At 40.7% G+C, this 20,134-nt stretch overlaps 1 protein-coding gene across 1 annotated transcript in view; it reads left to right on the top strand.

Moving 5' to 3' along the window:
- The window catches only part of SLC4A1AP (solute carrier family 4 member 1 adaptor protein), an 18,105-nt gene extending 1,216 nt beyond the window's left edge, over positions 1–16,889 (top strand). Inside the window, exons 2-15 of the mRNA XM_009283803.1 lie at positions 6–73; positions 961–1,144; positions 1,859–1,981; positions 2,860–2,920; positions 3,818–3,957; positions 4,094–4,254; positions 5,009–5,078; positions 8,786–8,975; positions 9,805–9,916; positions 10,680–10,920; positions 11,714–11,788; positions 12,856–12,926; positions 15,179–15,251; positions 16,446–16,889. Coding sequence (XP_009282078.1) covers positions 6–73; positions 961–1,144; positions 1,859–1,981; positions 2,860–2,920; positions 3,818–3,957; positions 4,094–4,254; positions 5,009–5,078; positions 8,786–8,975; positions 9,805–9,916; positions 10,680–10,920; positions 11,714–11,788; positions 12,856–12,926; positions 15,179–15,251; positions 16,446–16,495 — 1,619 coding nt within the window. The 3' untranslated portion in view covers positions 16,496–16,889. The remainder of the gene's footprint in view (positions 1–5; positions 74–960; positions 1,145–1,858; positions 1,982–2,859; positions 2,921–3,817; positions 3,958–4,093; positions 4,255–5,008; positions 5,079–8,785; positions 8,976–9,804; positions 9,917–10,679; positions 10,921–11,713; positions 11,789–12,855; positions 12,927–15,178; positions 15,252–16,445) is intronic.
- Positions 16,890–20,134: the final 3,245 nt, after the last annotated feature.

Here is a 20,134-nt window from a genome sequence, read left to right as displayed (position 1 = left end):
CCGCCCCTACTGCCGGGTGCGGGTGGGCCACGGGCTCCGCTTCGGCGGCAGCTCCCGCCTCTTCCTCCTGCAGGTGGGTCGGGGCCCGGGCGGCCCCGCCGCGCTCCCTGGGGCATGTGTCGGGTGACTTGTGTGGTAGAGGCTTCCCCGGATCAGGCTCGGGAGCTTACCCGGCTCCATCTACAGCTCCCTGGCGTCTCGGGGTGAAGGCCGCTTCTGAGGCGTGAGGCCGTTTGGAAGCAGCCCAGCACTGCCGTGGTTGTTTTACTGGGGAAAAGTAGTCGGCTGTAGGTACCCGCTGCCGGCTCTGCGGTGAGGTTTGGGGCTGAAGGACAGAGCAGGGCCGTGGGGTCCCCCCGCTGCTGCATCGCCCTGGTGCGCTGGGCACAGGGCAGCTCTGCGGGGGGCTCAGGCGTGGCAGCTTCTGCCGAAGTGCAATGAGTGCAAAAGGTGCTTCTCTCCAACAGTGTGGTGTATCAGCGTTGTGGTTTAACCAGGGCAATCGGGGAAGTCTCTCCGACAGTATGATGCATTAAGAAAGTAAAACGCTCATGTTTCTTTGTGAACAAGGGGAGCTTTTATTAGTAGGAACTTAGAGAGCACTTGGTGTGCTCTACACGCACTTCAGAAGCTGCTCGTTCCTCAAATTCTCCCATGTGGCACTGATGGAAATTTTTGCCTTCTGCCTTTTAAAATACAATTATATTTGAGATTGATCTGACGACAAGCACACAATAACGCTCATTTCTTTTTTCCCCCCCTTTGGAAAGGGCATTAAAACTAATGTATTTGGGGATGCCAACCATAACAAATGATCTAATAATTCCACTTTTTGAAGAGCGCTATAGTGATTTGTTTATGTTATTGTACATAATCTGCATGTGTGTTGAAAATACTTCTCTTTTTTTTTTTTTTTTTCTTTTAAAAAACACTTCTGCTAAGTTACTGTTTGTGATGTAGGGACCCAAAGAGGACCAGGAGTCCGAGTCGGAACTAACTGTGACTCAACTGAAGGCACTGCGTAAGCAGCAGCAAGCAAAATTAGAAAAGACGATGTTGGGAGAGGACTCTGATGAGGAAGATGAAAAAGAGGAGAGAAGTGAGAGGAGTCAGAACAGCGATATGAGCTGCTCGTGGGGAATGGGTAAGTGATGATGTATAAATTGGCTGATACACCTTGGAAGGTCTTTAAGCCAGTTTTCAGTGAATACTAGGTTTGAAATTCCAGCTGGATGCTAAATGTCCCAATCCAGTGTAAGTTCTTGAGTACGAATTAATCCTTTTCTTTTTAAAAAGAAGAGTCCTGTGACAAGGCAAGCTTCTATCTGGTGAGAAGTATGCTAGAGCTCCTTTTAAAAGGGAGGAGGTAATTTGCCTATAAAAGGTCATGAAACTGAGAGTTTATGTTAATGCTATGTGTTTTGTTCCTGTGATGATGTCCACACTTTTGCCTGAGAGGTGAAATTTAATTGCTTGAGACTTCTATGCAGTATAGCTGTCTTTAAATTTAAACAGGAAGTCCACATCTTAAAGCTGGATAAATTGTAATTAATGAGCTTTTCAGTACAACTGAATTGGTTTTTTGAACGGAAACATATAAGCACATAAACCCTTGAAAGCGCTGAAACTGCAGTGACGTTCACCTGCAAACTGTTATCTTACGATGGAATAACTAATAGCAAAAAAGAAGCAGGGGTTGGGTTTTTTTTTTGATTGGATGCAGAAATAATATTCAAGTTAAGGGAAATAATTTTAGGATACTGTAGCTGCTACTTTAAAACTAAAGGAAGCGGAAATATACTGGTGTTCTAACATTTCACCTTTTTTTTTTTTTTGCACTTTGTATGTTGTCTTCTAGGGGATGATGCTGAGGAGGATGAGGTTGAAGAAAACCCTATTGCAATTGATTTTCAGGATGTACAAGATGCCTTCTATATGAAAGATCCTAGGAAGGCCTTACAGGGCTTTTTTGACAGAGAAGGTTGGGGTTTTTTTTTTCTTTATTCATTAAATGTAATTTTTTCTATTTAGCAAAGTGCGACATTTGTACTCGTGTTTTTCTTTGGGAATTAAAGTGTGGGAGCTAAACTTTTCTGGTAGGTTGTGGGTAAGGTTTTTCATTTGGTCAAGTTTTGGTGGGGGTGGGTGGTGGTGTGGTTTGGGTTTTTTTGGTTTTTTTATTGTGTGTGTTTGGGTTTTTGTTAAAACTTAGCTCACCATTGTATATCCGAGACTTAGTTACTAATTCCTCAACTGGGAGTTGCAGAGAGCACCTTGTATTCCTCTGGAGTGACACTCAAACCACACCCATGCTTTGAAGCTATGCTGAAAAATCCAAACCCGTCAAATTCCAGACTGTTCTGTTTGGAGATGGCTATGACTGTGAGATAGAATTGGAAAGTATAAAAAGACAAAAGGCAATAATGAATTGGTCTAAACTTTCGATGTTTGCTAGCAAAACTTACGCATGACTCACTTATTTGCTAAAGTGAAAAATTTAACTGCAAGGTAAACAATATCTGAATCCAGATTGCAAACTGTCGTTACTTCAATGTCATTTACTTTAATGCATAGAGGCAAGATTGTTTTTTCTTTGAACTACATATTCTTGAACAGGCCACTTAGAGATTTTTTTTTTTTTTTTTTGATCTGAAAAAGCCTTGATTGTGAAAAACAACCAAATGAGCATAATACCAACTGAAGATTCCATGGCTTAAAAAAAAGGTCAAATTCAGTCCCTTGATACGTAACAAGGGCGTTTTATCTTTTTTGTTTAACCGTGACATTCTTCTCTGCTGTAAGGATTATTCATGCTTATTTCAATTTTGGTTGCTATATCAACTTTCTTTTCCTCTCTAGGAGAAGAGTTAGAATATGAGTATGATGATCGTGGGCACAATAGCTGGCTATGCAGGATCAAGTATGTATATCTCCATTCACTTTTGTACACAGAAGCTGACTTCACTGAATTCCCAAACAGAAGCTGAAGGAATTACTTGTCTTGTCACGCTTGGCAAGGAGGCCAGCTGGAATTAGACATAAGCCCTGATACTGAGACAGAAGTTCAATGATCAGTGCCTTGTTCAGTGTCTGCGCTCCTTTCTGGTCTGGCAGCATTTGGTTTTCCTTAGAGATGAAAATCAGGAAAGCAAGAGTCTAGGTTCTTTTGGTTCCCCTTGTTTTGAGAAATATGTGAAATTGAAATACGAGCGAAGAAACTAGGAAACGGTATCTTTCAATTCCTAATGGGAGAGAGAAAAAAAAAATCATTCGTTCTACTGTGTACCCAATTTCAGTTCTTTTATGTTATAAGGCAGTTTTTTATGGGTTCCTGCAAGAGGTCACCAACGTCATTCTTTTATAAGACAGGAGAAGGTGAGGTGGAAATTATATCGACAGGATAGGTCTCAAATGGATAGGTAAAACATTGCAGTGATTGTACTGCTTAAGAAACCTTTGCTTCAGCATGGAAAATACTTGTTACTGGTGTTGGAGGGATGCAAGATACTGGTGCTTAAAATGATTCAGGGATTGACATTTAACCTTTTAACTTCTTATATTCCCAGTGGAATGGATATAGGAATATGAATATATTGTTTGGACTAATGAAATAAAAATTTACTTGCATGCTTTAGGAAATCCATGCTTGTGTTTTGATTGGTACTGTATGAAATGAAAAGTGAAAATATTTAACCCACAAAAAAAAGGCTAGAGTGAAATGGAAAGAACAATGCCAAAATGATAAATAAAATACCTGAGTAGCATCCGTGAAAAGCTGTTTGTATCTGAGCTGTTCTCTGATCTTCAAACTGAACAGGTTGCCTGTGGATGATGCATCAGGGAAGCAGCTGGTGGCAGAGGTTCTCCATTCAGGAAAGAAGAAGGAAGCAATGATACAGTGCGCACTGGAAGCTTGCAGGCTACTCGACGCTCGGGGAGTACTGAGGCAAGAAGCAGGTGAATAACTAGTCAAGTGCTGTGATTGTTCTAAAAGCCCTAAATTAGGGATTTGAGATTGCTATCTTGAATTTGTTTTATTGCTCAGTGGCATGCACATCATTTTGTTTCTTGCCTTCTCCCTTACCTTTCCCAGTATCCCGTAAAAGGAAATCAAAGAACTGGGAAGATGAGGATTTTTATGACAGCGATGATGACACCTTCCTTGATCGAACTGGTGCCGTGGAAAAGAAACGACTGAGCAGAATGAAAAAAGCTGGTAAAATAGAAGAAAAACCAGAGACTTATGACTCCCTGGTAAGAAGAATTATTATGACATGCCAGGCTTATTCTCTCACGCATGTATTATTACTAAGAAGGAAAATCAAAAATATTTCCTGATCTTTCTCTGTTAGCTTGAACTCTGATATCATTTCAGACCTTTAGCTCTCAATTGGCCAAGTTAGAATAAAATAGTGGTTTTTTTGATTTGTGGACAGTATCTATAAATACCTGAAATTAATGCTTACTTTATTCTAGTGGAAGCATACTACCTTGCTTTTGCCTGTGTAGTATTGCCTTCTACTTGGTGGATCACAGCAGTGGGTGAACGAAATACCAGAACAGGATACTTTTAAATAGTTTTAAAGCATCAGAAAATAATTGTAAGCTTTCAAGTGGACAGGGCACATCCCAAAGAAGGATCTCATTCTGCTTCAAAGAATAAGCAGCCTGGACTGACAGACATGTGACAACTAGAAGTCCTGCACAGACAATAGGGTGTGGGGGAGCAGGGATAGGGAGGGTTGGAGGATCACAGTGGTGGTATAACATTGCTGCAGAAGCATTATACATATTTTTGCGTTTCAGAAAGAATATTATTTGAACAGTATGTGAAAGGACTGATAAGTTGTTTAGGAACAACCTAGACTGTAATTTTTTCAGCCCAGAAACTCCTGGTCAAAGATCAGAAGTAGAAAAATGGAGGTAATTTGGTAGGATATTTGAGTACCTCTTGAAAGAGGATTTTAAGAAGATAAAAAGATCTTCTAAGCATGTTGTTCTTTCATAGGTCACAAAACTAAATGAAGCTGAAAATGAGCTTTCTGAGATAACAGAGAAGCTGAAGGCTTCAGGGAAAGGTAAGGCATGAAGCTTATTTGATCGTAGTGCTTTCCATAAAGAACAACAAAGAGATGAAAATGTATCTTATGGATTTCTGTCTTAAGTGCTTTTTTTTTTTTAGCGTCCGCTTTTCACAAAGGGGTAGGAAGATTTGCAGGTCACTGAGTTAGCTGGAGAGGATACTTACGCTTTTCATCCAATAGTTTATGTACTCTGTGTGTATAGTCACTTGGTAATGAATGCAGCTTTTTCCAAAGCAAGCAACATCTAAGTTAAGGTAAGGAGGTGAGTGTACAAGCTCCTGGAGCTTAAGAGGGTGAGCATTATTACTGTTTATCTGCCCATATTAGTGACACCAACCCAATTTGAGGAACACCTTTTCCACTCCCTCCAAAATCATTTATAAGCAAAGAGCAAACAACTGACAGAAAAGACAGTACCTTTTATTTCACTTCTCTCATTGTAAATGCACTTTAAAAAGGAAAGGTGGCAAAAGAGAAATGTGGAGTCAAAGCAGTTGACGCTTAGCCCGTATGTTCAGTGAACTTGCTAGCTTATGAGGGTGCCGGTCAGGTTCTAGGATTATGCCTTTGTGTACGAAGGCAGCGCCTTTCCAAAGTGGTGATTGTATCTGGTAGCGAGTTAGATTTAAAAACATACTATACAAGTAGCTGCATTTTGCTTTCTGTTACTGATGATGTCTTGTGGAATAAAAGGAAGGCATGAAGGAAATGTGTTTAGGCTGGTTCTTCATACAAATACCTTTTTAATAGAGTTGGCATTAATAAAGGTTGCAATGTCAGTTTGTCAGAAGAGTTTCTCTCCAAGAAGCCTAGCAGCAGTCTGACAGCGGGGCTGTCTTTTGTGCATTATACAGGTAAGTTTCTTTCTAGTAATTCAGCTCCACACCAAAACTGATTTGTATCAACATTTTTGTTGGTGATTGATTATACCAGATCACTGTTCAGAAAACAGTACTGTTCCACTGAGCATTCTAACTGATGGGTCGGTTCAGTGTGTTTAAAGGAATTGTTTTCAGCATGACTGTTCTGATAAGTAGTTAACGATTGACTAGCAAGAGAAGCTAATGCTTTATATTGTCTGAGACATGTGATTCCAAGCTTTCATATGTTACGATGCCTTTGTTTCTGCTGATACTGTTTCTCAACAAGACTGTTAGATCATATTGTAGTAGAGGCTGGGAGAAGGAGGAATCAGTTCATTTATAGACTTATACTAACACCATATAATTCTGATATATATTATCATGGTTTGGTAAATTGTAACTGGTTACGCAGCTCGTTTAGAGCCTTGGAAAAATTGCAGTCTCAGCACTTATTGCAATACAGAGTAATTCAGTATTGGATGGGAATTTCCTAGAACTAGGCCAGGATAAAACATAGCAAATATTACATCATCAGTTACTATGTGTGTGTCTGTTCTAGATACTTGTGTTTTCTCTTATTTCTTTGGATGCTTCAGGTTAATCACAGATGTTGAGTACAAGCGTAAGCCAGGAGCACGCATATTGATCATGGGTGATTCTTACAACTGTCATGAGCTGTCTGGCAAAGCTGCTGCATTACATAGAGTTCTGAAACCACACTTTTGCTTGCTCTAAATGATTATTTGTAGCTTAAGGGCAAGAGTGTAGAGAGACCAATGAGTGAATGACGGGCTAAATTGCGATACCACCTCTTACCAAGCACTTGGAGAAATTAAGTGGTTGTCTGAAACATCACAGTAGAAGTTCACAAATTGTTCTCTCGAGTTCTTCAGAACTAATTACTGATGGACTGACTTGGTATCTCATTCACTGATGCAGCTGAATGAAAATCAAATACATAGAGCTCTTCAGTCTCATCTTTGGTTGCCTGTTCAGAAGAAAATCATTGATAAGTTGATGGTGCAGTAAATAGCCCTATAGCTTTTTTCACTGGAATATAAAGTATAATAGCCATGATTGCTAGGAGGTGAATCAATGTCAAATTTCATTTCAATAGTGTAGAAAACTGCCGCAACAGATACCGAATGCTAACAGTAACCCTGTGAGCTGAACTACCTGATCTTAGGCACTGTTGGTGGAATCAAGCAGAGAATCCTATTTGCAAGAAAGGGTTATCTGACCCACTGAAGATCACTCGCTGACTGAAGCTCTGACACTGTTCTGCAGCTAAAGAAGCAAGCTGTGGAACTATACCTTTAATTGTTCTGAATTACCTGACTAGATGCTAAACTGTATCTTTGAAATTTGGTGTTTAAATTAAATGATCATTCTGCTCAGCTCCTGCCTGCTAGGAGTTTCAGACTGTTTGTTAACAATACCTTTTCATTGATGGTTTTTGTCTTGGTTCATATAAATTGTTATGAGGAAAAAGAAGAGTATTTCTATCTGAATTTCTTCTATGACATGTTTTGTCATCATTTATATTTGTGTGGAGTTGGATGCTATGACTGTTTCTTATCTTTTGAAGCCTCTTAATTCTGTATATCTTTGAACAGTTACTGTTGTGGCTTTCATATACTTGCAAATTGTGAACTGTGTTTTGTTCTAGATCAGAAATATCCTTTTCAATTGAGTCCATTTGTAAGCATGAGTCTTATTAGACTTTTCTCTAAATATTTCAGTCATGTAAAACTGCTTGAATATGCACTCTTAACAATAATTTACACTATTTCCTTTATACATATTTAAAATTTCAAGTGCTACTTAATTAGCTCAAGCTGAACTGAAAATAACTCATTGGTCACATAATTATGCTTGTGCATATATACCTAAATGCTTATAAAGCAGCAAAAAAATACTGGATTTGCCACTTTTCATATAATATTAAAAGGCAGAAGACTGCCTGTCAAAAGGCTTGTTAAATTCTAGCAACAACATTTTTCTTTGTTTGCCTCCAAGTTATTCTTTGAGTACCATATAAAAACTTCTGAAGCATTGTTCAAGCCCAAGAAAGGAGTTTTTTTTTGGGGGGGAGGGGTTTGTTTATTTGAAATCCATGTGTTAGAATTCTGTATTTATTTTTCTTAGCCATTACAGCTTTAGTTTTTCCTCCTGAGTTTTATTTTAGTTAGTCAAATATGCTTAGAATTATTAATATTTGAAATCAGGTGGAGTAGAAAGACTGTTGTTACTCTTTTTCAAGTACAGAGCAGTGTTTTCTTGTTAGAAAATCCAGTCAAAACAAAGGTAGATTTTGTGTGACTGGCCTAACATGAAAGTATTCTTGTATGCACTCAGTCATCCAGGGGTAGGAGGCAGCATCATGTCTTGATTCATTTCGAGCTTTGCAAATGTTATTACATAAACGTTCCAGGAAAGCCAAAATGGGATTCCCCATGCAGTGGTGTGGGATTCTTTGTAGCTGTGTTTATTTTAGTCTGTGACTAAAAAAAAAACCCCGTAAGCCGCTTTTTTAGGGACAGCAGATCTTGAAGTGAGATGAACAACCTAGAATAGAGACACTTACTCATAAAGAAACATTCAATTTTAAGAGAGGCTTTGTTATGTAAGTGGATTAAAGTTTACTGTCAGGCTTTTGTTAGGAGAAATGCTTTCTTCTTTCCAGGGCTAACGACCTCCATTATTTCACCATTCAACAGAAACTTGCAGAGAGGATAGTTGTTCCTATATACCTTACTCTCTAAACGTAGGACTTGATGAGTACAGCTCTCATCTCCCCACCCGTAACAATATGTATCTTCCCTTTATCTTGCCTAGTCCAGTCCCAGCCAGCAGCTCAAGATTCCTTGGATGAATTCATGACTGAAATAAAATCAGGATGCACCTTAGACAGTGTGGCACGAAAGAAGCTTCACTTGCGGTCGTTTGAGCTGAAGAAAGAGCAACAGAGACTGAAAGGGTTAATAAAGCTTGTCAAGCCTGCAGAACTGCCTGAGCTGAAGCCCCAGTAAGTCTTGGCTAGAGTGTAAAACAATTACTTTTACCGTTGTTGTTATCCATGGGCAGTTGTGGAAGCCCAGTAAATAGACAGCTTTCCAAACACAAAAGCAGGATGGCCTTCCAAGCTGCCTGGCTCGTCTCTTTAAAGAGCCGCTGTGCCTTTTGGCTGTTGCAGCATCTATGGTTGAGGCAGATGCACCACAACACTGGAGTAAGATAAGCCCACGCTGGGAAGATGAGAGGGGGAAGGGATTGGAAGCGTGTCAGCTTATTTAATTTTTTTTTTCCCCAACCTGCATCCAAAAGGAACTGAAGGATTTTACAGGTATTAATGTACAACACGAAAACCACTTTCACTCTGTGAAATGTACCTGGAAGTAAAGTGTAGTGGCTGTTCAACTACTGCCTAGCAGCACTACTGGAATTCAAGAGGGTGCGTGCTGCGTTCATCATTTGCTAGTGGCAGCTTGATTAGAGATTTAATTACTTAATTAATTCACTTAAATTGAGGTTTGGCCTCTGAGTGTGGTTTTTTTATATACATATATATTATATACATATGTAAGTATGTGTATGCAATTGAATTTGAGGGAGTCTGTGCGATACAGATTTTTTTTTCCTTATTTATTTATTTTTTGCTTCCTGTTATGGCAAGTGTCTGAATCCTACAACATGTATGTAGGATGGAGGAGTCATCTGCAGCTTCCCCCTTGGATGCTGCAAGTGAGAGAGAAATAAAAGGATTTTTATATATACACTTCTAACTTGCAGATTTTTTTGCATTTGTAAATATAAGACTTGTTACACTGTTTTCCTTTGTATCTAATTTTCATTAGGAGTGGGAGTTACAGTCTGGAAGCAGAGAGCAAGCCTAAAAAGATTACCCTGCCTCTCTTTGGTGCAATGAAAGGGGGGAGCAAATTCAAGCTGAAAACTGGAAGCCTAGGGGTAAGTTGGACTCGTAAGTGCTGTGCGTCAGAGGCTATTTCTCAGACACCTTCTCAGGCTATGGAGACTGTAGGTGGCAACCATGTCTTCTCACATGCATGGAAACAACATGGAGGCACAAGCCTGCGGCAGTGGAAGGTGCACAGAGCAGCAAGCAGTGGCTGTTGGATGTTGTTTGCTGCCAGCAGTTGCCATTCTGCGCCCTTGTACAGCCAGTCTCCTGCGGCAAAAGGCAGGTGGATCAAGTAGAGGCAGTCTGGGGACATCAGGCTGAACCACTGCTATATCTCAGCAGCTGGTGGCAGTGGAGGGTGCACAGAGCAGCAAGCAGTGGCTGTTGGATGTTGTTTGCTGCCAGCAGTTGCCATTCTGCGCCCTTGTACAGCCAGTCTCCTGCGGTCAAAAGGCAGTGGATCAAGTAGAGGCAGTCTGGGGACATCAGGCTGAACCACTGCTATATCTCAGCAGCTGGTCCTTTCTTTTGTTTTTCTTGATCTTACAGCTAAGATCACATCCAAGATTGATTCAGTTTCCAGTGTCTCTTAAGAAAAGACTGCATTCCTTGTCTATGGACTGGACATATTTTTTCATCTTCCATCTCTAACAACAACTTTTCCTTAAAACCTAACTATTACTCATCCTGAGAGTGTTTCCTTACTAGCTGTCTCTATGACAGGAATATGTGTGCTTTCTCCTGTAATGAATATCTGTGACATCTACCTCCATTTATCTTAGCACTGATGCGCAATTCTTTCTCCTGCAGAAGATGCCTGTTAAGCGTCCAGATATCCCTGAAAGCTTGTTAAGAATGAAAGATGATGGACCGGAGGAGGAGGAAGAGGAAGAAGAAGAAGAAATGGAGGAGGAGCAAGAAGTAGATGCAATAAACAGCAGAGCATCAAACCTGGAAATGAAAATGACAACAGAGGAAGAAACGGGAAAAGAAACTAATGCTCCCAATGGTTCTCCTTGCAATAACAAGAATCTAGAATCCCTTCAAGACGGTAAACCATTGGTTTTGATTCTTCCAATAATGAAGCCGAGTCTGTTACTGCTGAATTTTTCAGAGATATGTGAATCTCTTAAGACTTGAGCCACAGATTCTCCAGCAGATTTCTTTTCCATAGATTTTTGCCATGAGTCCAGAGTCTGTGTGCCAACAGCTGAGTTTCACGTGGTTCCAATTGAAACTCTGCTTGGCAGTCAGTTTTTCATGTTTTTGGTGAAATAGAAGAAATTTCCTGGACTCCAGAAAGGTTCCATTTTGATAAGCCCTGCTTTCATTAGATTGAGCGTCCATATGAAAACAACTACAATGTGTTTGGGAGTCACTCAGGGACTTAATAAGAAAACAAATGTCTGTGTAAAGCTTCAGATCCGTTTGTAAGGAGGAAGAATAATTTTTAAAGTGGTAATGGAGAGGTATCCTCCTTGTATCTCCAGTGGTTTATCTCCAATCACTCCTTTTCTGTATCAGCTTGATGCATTTGAAAACTCAGTAATGATGTTTCTCAGTAAATGATGTGTTTGACAGAAACCTAATTCTAACTTTTTTTCTTAACGCTGGACAGGTTGCTTTTGAAAAGTCTATTTTAACTGGTCACAAGTTTTTCTTTAATATTGTATTGCAATGGACTTGGTGGATGAAATAATTTGGAGGACTTTTGGGAGAAGAGTTCTTCCTGAGACAAATGTAGCTAAGAGTTCCCTTTTGTACTTTGTCTCAGGGATGCTAGCGCCCTCCTCATCAGCGTTACTGCAGAGTGCTCACCTAGCTCTTTCTTTTTTCTTTTACAGGCGTTCATTTTCTGCCTGAGCCGAAGATACTAAGGAATAAATCTCAGATGGGACCCTCACAAGAGAAATCTCAGGGTGAGCAGTACAATTTAGACTCTATTGTACAGTAGCACGTGGGTTTAGAAACTGTCTAAAGGACTTATTGTCTTCTGTCAGTAGAAGGAAACTAAGCTTAATCTAGAGCCTAAAGAATCTAGAACTGAAATGAAGGATTGTGTTTTGCTTGGGAAGTGGTAAGTGTATGGTGAAGACAGGTCACTTCAACTATGTTTCAGTGCTCCTTGCTTTTCATAGTCATTAACTGCTTTGAGATACTTTGTTTTAAAAACATAGCATGAGAAGAGAAGAAAAATTATTTTAATTTAGGAGCATAAACATAATGCTTTTTCCCCCCCTTATTCTCTTGCAGTAGCTCTTAACACTACAGAAGGACAGAACTTTCTTTTATAAAGTGACAAATACTACATAATGTTAGCTAATAATCTGTTAATGACCCAGATGACCCCTCTACATGTACACAAAAAAAAAAAAAATCAGATCCTCAGAATGAAGACTCTTCAGTGTACTGAGCACGGAGGAGAGCTGTATGAATTTTCTATTTTTTCATAACTCAGACTGTTAAGAATGTCGTCCCGTCCTCATCATCTCATCCATAGACTTCAGCCACAAGAATCTCAATATTTCACAGATTAAGTGGCAGAAAAACAAGGCATACTTCTATCTCTTCTGTATTCCTCTCACCTATGTTACTGTAAAGGTTTTGTTTTTTTTAAAAAAACAAAGCATGTTGGTCCTGCGCGTTCCCTACTGTTCCCTTCTAAATCAATCACTGCAGTGATTACAGATAGAGAATATCTTTTAGAAAATAAACATCTGCCATTAACTAAAGTGTGTTACAGAATCCCAAATATAGGACCTTATTAAACTGCATTCAGGTAGGTGACAGACAGTGTATTAAACATAAGTTAATAAATCTATGAAAAACAAAAAGATGTTCAGCAGTCTTAAGTATGAATTTTGTTGCAGTGAGCTGTCTTGGATTTCCTTTTGGATGTATCTATTTTTATGTGAACTTCCTATAAGCTTATTTCTGATAGAATTGGTCATTTGTGATGTGTCATAAAACAAATCTTTCTTCCCAGCATCTGAGGCAGTATATAAGGAACCTGAAGAGACATCTGAGAAAGTTAAGAAAATCAATAGCTCAAGCAAGGTCAGTTACGATACCATGACTCCTGCAGCTTAAGAGTTTCAGGAAATCATTTCATAGGCTCTTTTTTAGTGAAATAGTAACAATGTGATTGAGTATGACTTGGTGATAGTAGTGCTTTTCTGCTGACTAAGACCCAAATGTGGAACTACACACTGCCATTGGACACAGATTTTGGAGTCTCCAACGAAGAGGTAAAGCACAGCATTTCAGCATGATAGAGGCTCTCAATTCAATCACAAATTTATTTTTTTCACCTTTTTACTTGGCAGTTAGCCTCTGCTAATTGCTGCTTCTCCTGTATCACAAGTGTTGTAGAACATAGGTGCTCTCTGGGCTTTGGAATGGCATTGCAAAACTTTCCTTGGAGAACAGCTTGGGAAGCACGTATTGGCTGACACAGAACATGCTGTGCTAAAGCTGTAGCTAGTCTGTATTGCCATTATCAAACCTCATCCTTCTCTGTAAGATGTGGACAGAGATGAGTCTAAGAGATTATTGTCTTTTGCAACCAAATTATTACTAAATTTGAGCGGATGTACCAGATAATGTTCCTCCCGTGCATAAGATTTGTATTAAAATGTAAAGTATGTGAGCCTTGCACATTTTGGGACGTGTGCATTGTTGCCTTCCTGGAGCTGGGAAGGAACTTCTCTGACAGCGTGCTCTTAGCCTAATGATTATTGTGAGGTTCTTCCCTTTAGAGCGCATCCCACCTTTCTGCTGACTGCCATCAAAGAAGATTACAGTACTTGGTGGGCCGTGAGTTCTGACCGTTATGACAATTTCTTTGTGGTGGCCATATAATTTTAGCCCTGCACCACTTACTTAAGAAACTTGACTCCCAGCAGCCTGTGTGTGCCAACTGCTGCCTTGTTAGTCCTGGCAAAGGACCCAAGGATTGGGTAGGCACAGCCTTTAGAATTGTCCTTTGTGGCTGGCCTATAAAGCATGTCAATAAAGAAAGCAAGAGTAAATTTATACTGTTAAAGCCCAAGTTATACCATTTCTATGAATATGGGAGAACAAGGCAGCTTCTCATGCTGAGGCAGTCAAGTCAGCACCTCTCATCAGTGCGGAGTTCACTCTAACGCCGAGCATTCTCCAAATGCCATATGGCTTAGCTGTATTCTCTCTCCCATCACAAATCACTTCTTCCACATGCTGTCTCTGCCTTTGGGCTCGGATCTTGCGTGGAAAATATCAACCAGAAGTCCGCTGGTTTTTTTTGTTTTCTCTTTTAATATTTGAGGAATAACTTTGAATCCTGTAAAACTGCAAAAACAATTTAAAGTGACCTGATCACAAAAAGTGATTTTTCAAAAGCCATATTTAAAAACTGTTCAACTCTGCAGTCTGATGTTTTGGAAAACATTAGTCTTCCAAAAGAACTGTTTTAGAAGTTAATTTGGGGAAGGAAAGTTTCTGAGGGAATGAAAAATTGCTTCAACTGCATAACTTAAGACTGTGTCATGATACTACAGAGTAATGCAAATCAGTGCTGAGTAACTTGGCTACATTTTGAGCTCTTAAGTCTTGCGCTCTACAGTTCTATGAATGTTTTTTTGATAGCTACCTGCAGTTGTTGAAAACAAAAGTTGTTGAGAAAATGATGCTGATGTGGCAAAACTTAAAAGTCTAGGGACAAAAAGACATTGCTGTGTCAACATTTGAATTGCAAGTGACCTGTTTTGGTTTGCTTTAAACATTTCAGTGATGCCAGCGAGACCTGAAAAAATTGGGTTTTCTTTTCTTTTGAAAAACTAAGTTATCCTTCTATAACAGCTGAATTTTTATATACTCCAGTTTGAAAGTCACCTTAAACCTGAAGTTTTCAGTGGGATTGCGCGTTGAAATCAGTAAAGCACTTCTTGAAAATCCTACTCTAAAGCTTTTCCCTGCGTAAAGAAATTCTGTCTTGAATGATACTACCAAGCATTAGGATGACCAGATTAAACTGTTGAGAAGTGGACAGTTGGCAATGGTTCTGTTTTGAGGGGGAGGTAGGACTGGATGACCTCCAGAGGTCCCATCTAACCAGCATTTCTATTATTCTGTGACTCTACTGGGAATAAACGGGATCTATTTGAGGGTTCGATATTTCTTCTTTCCTCTGTATTACTGTTTTCATCCCTGACTCTTGTAGAAATAACCCTCACCTTTCAGTATTTGTCTCTGAATTAATGAGAGATTTAGTGGCTGTGACACGTTGCTGGAGGGGTGCAGCACCTTAAAAATCTTTTCTCCTTTTGCAGGTCCAACAACCTTTTTTTTCCTCACAGTACCCAGATGATGACCCAGACTACTGCATATGGATTCCTCCTGCAGGTATCAACCATTTCCTTACCGTTTTTAGTCTTACAACTCAAAAATCTACCTAATAAGTAGTCAGGGTGTCCTCTTGAGAAAAAAGTAATTCAGGAATACTTTACCCAGAACCTGATGTTTTCTGGCATGTTTATGCCCCATATTTGGCATATGGCCATGCAAGTCTGGCAGGGAAATACAGACCATATCGGTAGTAGCTTCATCGCAATGGGCAGATACACCTCAAGTTTGGTTTTCGGTTTTGTAACACCTGAGAGCGCTAACTCCATTCACACATAGTGATACGACGATCGAGTTGAAAGACAAGCTCAAGCCTTCACTAGGGATAAATGCTCCAGCAATCTTAGTATTCTCAGTTTTCATAGAAGTCTGTGAAATCTGAAAATCTTTTTTGCAGATTTTTGCAAAAATCATTGGAATACAAACTTTGGGTCATGTGTTTTAGAGAGAAGTCTTGGTAACGCTTTGGTGAAGGCACTGAATAATTGATGCATGCATCCAATATATGTTAAAGTCGAACAAATTTTTTACTTTAGTTCCAGAGTGGTTTTAGCTAAGTGAGGTTATTCTTAAACAGTGTAATGAATTTTCAGTTTCTCTAAAATGGAAAATTCATTTTCATGCACTGAGGTTTTCATAGTAAGTTCAAAGCTTAGCTTTCATTTGGTAGATTCATTACTATAACTTTTATAAGGCTGTTGCAGGCTTATAATATAGATAGGCTCCAAAGGGAATAAGAAAAATGAGAATAAACTTCACTGAAGAAAACTATAATCTGGTGAATCATCGTTCAGTGAAAAGACTGCACTTCTCTGGCACATGGATCCACTGGAACAAAATGCCCGATTCAGTAACTCAGAGGTCTGATGTGGGATAGCCAAGCGAGCTGTGTCCATAAGAGGGAGCTCCTTTTTCTGTCTCTGCCTGCTAATAATCAGACTTATCTTCTGTCTAAGCTGGCATAATGAGGACATCAGAACCAGGAATATATGATGTAATCTTGACACTGTTAGTAAGGTTAAGAGGATTTATAAGTATAAATCAAAAGACTATTTGAATTGTAATATCCAGTCTGACATCCTCTTTATGCCTGTGTGACTGGTGTTGCCTAGAGACTATTTCATACTTGGATACAAATTTACCTTGGATGATGGGGGAAAAAAAATAATGCCAGTCTTCCTCTTTGTCCATTAGGTCAAAGCGGTGATGGCAAGACTCATCTCAATGAAAAATATGGCTACTAAGCTTCAAGCGCCCCAGAGTACATCTGAGGTTTGAAGGACTGCTCTATTTTGGACTCTTTCACCACACGTTAAGTGAGGGATAAAGGAGTTGCTTTTTCAGACGCTGTTCCAAATTCAAGGGCATCAGCAGCGACTCTGGCTGTTAGCTCTCCCTGTGTGTGCTCTGTTTGTCTTCCAGATACTTTTTTAAAAGTAAAAGCCCACATACTCTTCTTTCTCTTCTTCCACTTTTAGCCTTGTCCTTTTTATTTGGCTTAAAACTGTAGGCTCATTTTTCCTTTTGTAAATAAAAATATACAGATAGTATTAAAAAAAAAAAATACACCTCTGTATACTTACAGGCTTGATAAAATTTTTTCATGTTGGTTTTATGCAATTAAAATGAGAAACACTACTGGTTTGCTTCTGTGGCTGTGGTTTGAAAATACTGTCATCGTAAACGCAACCTAAATCTTGAGGGGTTTTTTTTTCTTTCCTATGGAAAAAAAAAAAAACAACTCTATTTTGAAAAGAAAACTGTTTTCACTCCTCCCTCATGCAGCGGGTGGAATACTTGTCATGGAGTGGACTGGAAGGGGTGAGCGTGCTACGAATAAAGTAAGTTTCAAAGAGCGAACAGGCATCTTTTTATAAAGAGGTGACAGTTTGTGCTGCAGGCGTTTATGGGGAGGACCACGTCCTGCGCCCCGCGGTGCAGCAGCGCAGGGAGCCCCCTCCCCCTAGGGCAAGGGCCCAGCCCCCGCAGAGCACACCGCCAGGCCCCGCCTCTTTTCGTACCGCTCTGTGATTGGCTGCTCGCCATTTTATTTCTGAGACTGTCCCACTCAGGTGATCTCGGCGCACCCTCTGATTGGCTGCCCCTTTCCTTTGGACCAGGAAGTGCTCAAGTATACGAATATATATATCTGAAGGAGAATACAAATTTCTGTAAATATTTGTGTTATTTATTTGTGGATCCACTTCCTCTATGTATTTATATATGTGCCTATTTAGTGTGTATCTGCTATATATGTTAAAAAATTTATAATTTGAACACACGTCCATAAAAGTGCGGGTATAAATTGGATGAACACTCTGTAATATGGTGGAAGTTTAAACACGAATGGAAGTAATCAAACAAAAGCAAAGGGCAGGCTCATGCCCCCCACTTTCCGCTGCTGCAGATCAAGCCCTGTTTGGGGTGGGGGAGTTACAGAAGGCAGGGGGGTGTGAGCAAGCTGGAGCCTACCCCAGGGCTATGGAGCCCTCCGAGGAGGCCGCCAAGGGGCTGCGGGGGCCCTGGGGGCACTGCCAGGCCTGCCTGTCCCTGCCCAGCCCCTCTGGGCTCTCGGAGAAAAACGGATCTTTTCTGTTTGTTGCACTTGGAGTCAAGCCTCTAACTTTTAAGCGGTGCTTTCCTCCAAACTGCAAGTAATGGTAGGATTTGGGACTTGAAGACCCCCAACGCGGTAACATGGTCATCACTCATCAGCTCACCTAAACAGTCACCGCCTGGGGGGATCCGGTCCCCTGGATGACTCACACGTGTCCCAGAGCATGTGTTGTGGTAAAGGCAAGGGTCATGCAGGGCATCTGAGGGATTGTAAAGCTCAAGGCACAAGCATACAGTGGCGAGGAAAGCTGTAGAAATGCTAGTGCTGCACTACAGGGTCACACATCCTTTGGCGTGCTTCCACCGGACAGCGGCCGCATCCTCATGGATAAATCGCAGGAGGGCACGTCAGAAGCTGGGGAGAGGGGATAACCATACCACTCCTGGTTCTCACAATGGTAGTGTTGGAGCAATGGAGCTCACTCCAATTTTACCCCGCAGAGGAGGTAGAACAGTTTGGTAGCTTGGCATTTTGTAGGGTTTTACTTAATATGCTCAAGCTGCAGAACAGCATCTTCTTTCTGCCTGTAATCTTCAACGTATTTAGCTTTTTTTTGTCAGCATCTGTGCACCAGGCTGGGCAGCCTGAAGCTTCCTGCTTTTGGCAGAGGCGTATCTTTACGTAATCCAAGGAAAGGCTGTTGCCCCTCCATTCAAAATGCCAGACCTCATGGGTTTCACAGACTCTGTAGCCCTTCTCCAGAGCCTTGTTCAGTTCCAGGGTGCACCAGGCGTCCGCAAGGGACTTCTGTGATCGCCTGGCAGGTTTCAAAGTGCAGCACGAGGGAAACAATAGTTTGCCATTTACGCTCATGAGAAGCACAGGGAAAAAGAGCCCACGAGGTGAGTACACTTTTACTTTGACCATCCCAAAGTAGGTGGTCAGTGTGTTGAAATTCTCAAAAAAAAGGGCTTCTGGGTTCCCAAGAGGGTATTTTTTAGTTCTGCTGATGAAAGGATAGAGGCTAGCAAAATCATAGTGGTGCATCTTTTCATCGGGGGCTGCTTTGTAGTACAGACAAATGGTATTTGTCCTGCTGCCAAAAAGCACATCTCTGGGGATCAGGGACTGGGCAGTTTGGTCCTGGCTAAGCCCACGAGCTCCCCATCTGTTTCTTTTCATAGCAGCTCACTTGTGCTCCCGTACAGATCTGATGGTAAAACCTGCTCTCTTTAGGCAGTCCATCTTTTGTTGAATTGTGTAATATGAATACCCAAAGGTGGTCCCCACCGGATGGTTCCAGTCATTTTCATGGTAGCATTCAATACAACCGTGGAAAAAGCACCCATTATATTTGAAAGTTGTTGTCATCCCATCAATGATCACTTAGCCATCCCAGAAGCGGGTTCCCACTTGATACTCACAGCCATGTAACACATGACAGGTTTTAATCTTTTCCTTTTTGGCCAGGTATATATGTCATTGGTCAAATATCTCTTTTTCCTCCAATGATAGCCATAAACCAGTAGGTGGACTTGCAAGTAGAGGGCACCATATTATACAGAAAGGGATCTACACAGTGATAAACCTTCACCTTTTCATCACTCTTTCTCACCCACCATGTGACGGGCCATCACCATAATCTTATTTCTCTATGATCTGCAGGCCTCCCTCAAAATTCTTACACCTTGCTGGCAATGGTAACTCAGTTCTTATTGCAAGTCAAAGATTTCCTGATGGTCATGAATTCATGTCAAGAATTTATTTTTTTTCCTTAAGCACCATACTGTGCACCCTGTCATAATCCCGTTGTGGAAGAGGGCCTACATAACTTTGATTTTCAGCAGCGTTGAAAAAATGGAGGAAATAACTTTTGCAGCCCTTGATACCCAGCACTTAGGAAAGACTGCTTAGTTTCATGGTTGAAAAATTTAAAGAGTCTATGAAAACAAAAACTCTAGTTGCATATCAGTTTAGCACCCTGGGTGATTGATTGATTACACACCCATTTTTTCTTTCAGAAGCTGGCTGACAACTGAGCAGCCATCGCAGCCTTTGGCATTAGAGAAGCGTAGCCCTGAATCTGTGTCATTAAGCAGGTAAAGTCCACGTGTCCCCTTAAGCTCCCATTCTCCTTCAGTTTTCCTTTCCACTCCTTCTTCATCCCACGGGGCATCTGGCGCTAACTCCACAGCAAAAATGTAATTTGGGCCGTGCTCCCAGTTTCCTCCATGCGTCCCGTCTCGTCGAGAAGAGAGCCCTGCCCCGCATCTGGGGTTTTGATCACAGGCATGGAGTGCTGCTGCTGGCTTACGTTACAGGTCTG

Source organism: Aptenodytes forsteri, unplaced genomic scaffold, assembly GCF_000699145.1.
Source record: "Aptenodytes forsteri isolate BGI_AS27 unplaced genomic scaffold, ASM69914v1 Scaffold309, whole genome shotgun sequence".
Taxonomy (NCBI): domain Eukaryota; kingdom Metazoa; phylum Chordata; class Aves; order Sphenisciformes; family Spheniscidae; genus Aptenodytes; species Aptenodytes forsteri.
This window is presented reverse-complemented; position numbering and strand designations above follow the sequence as displayed.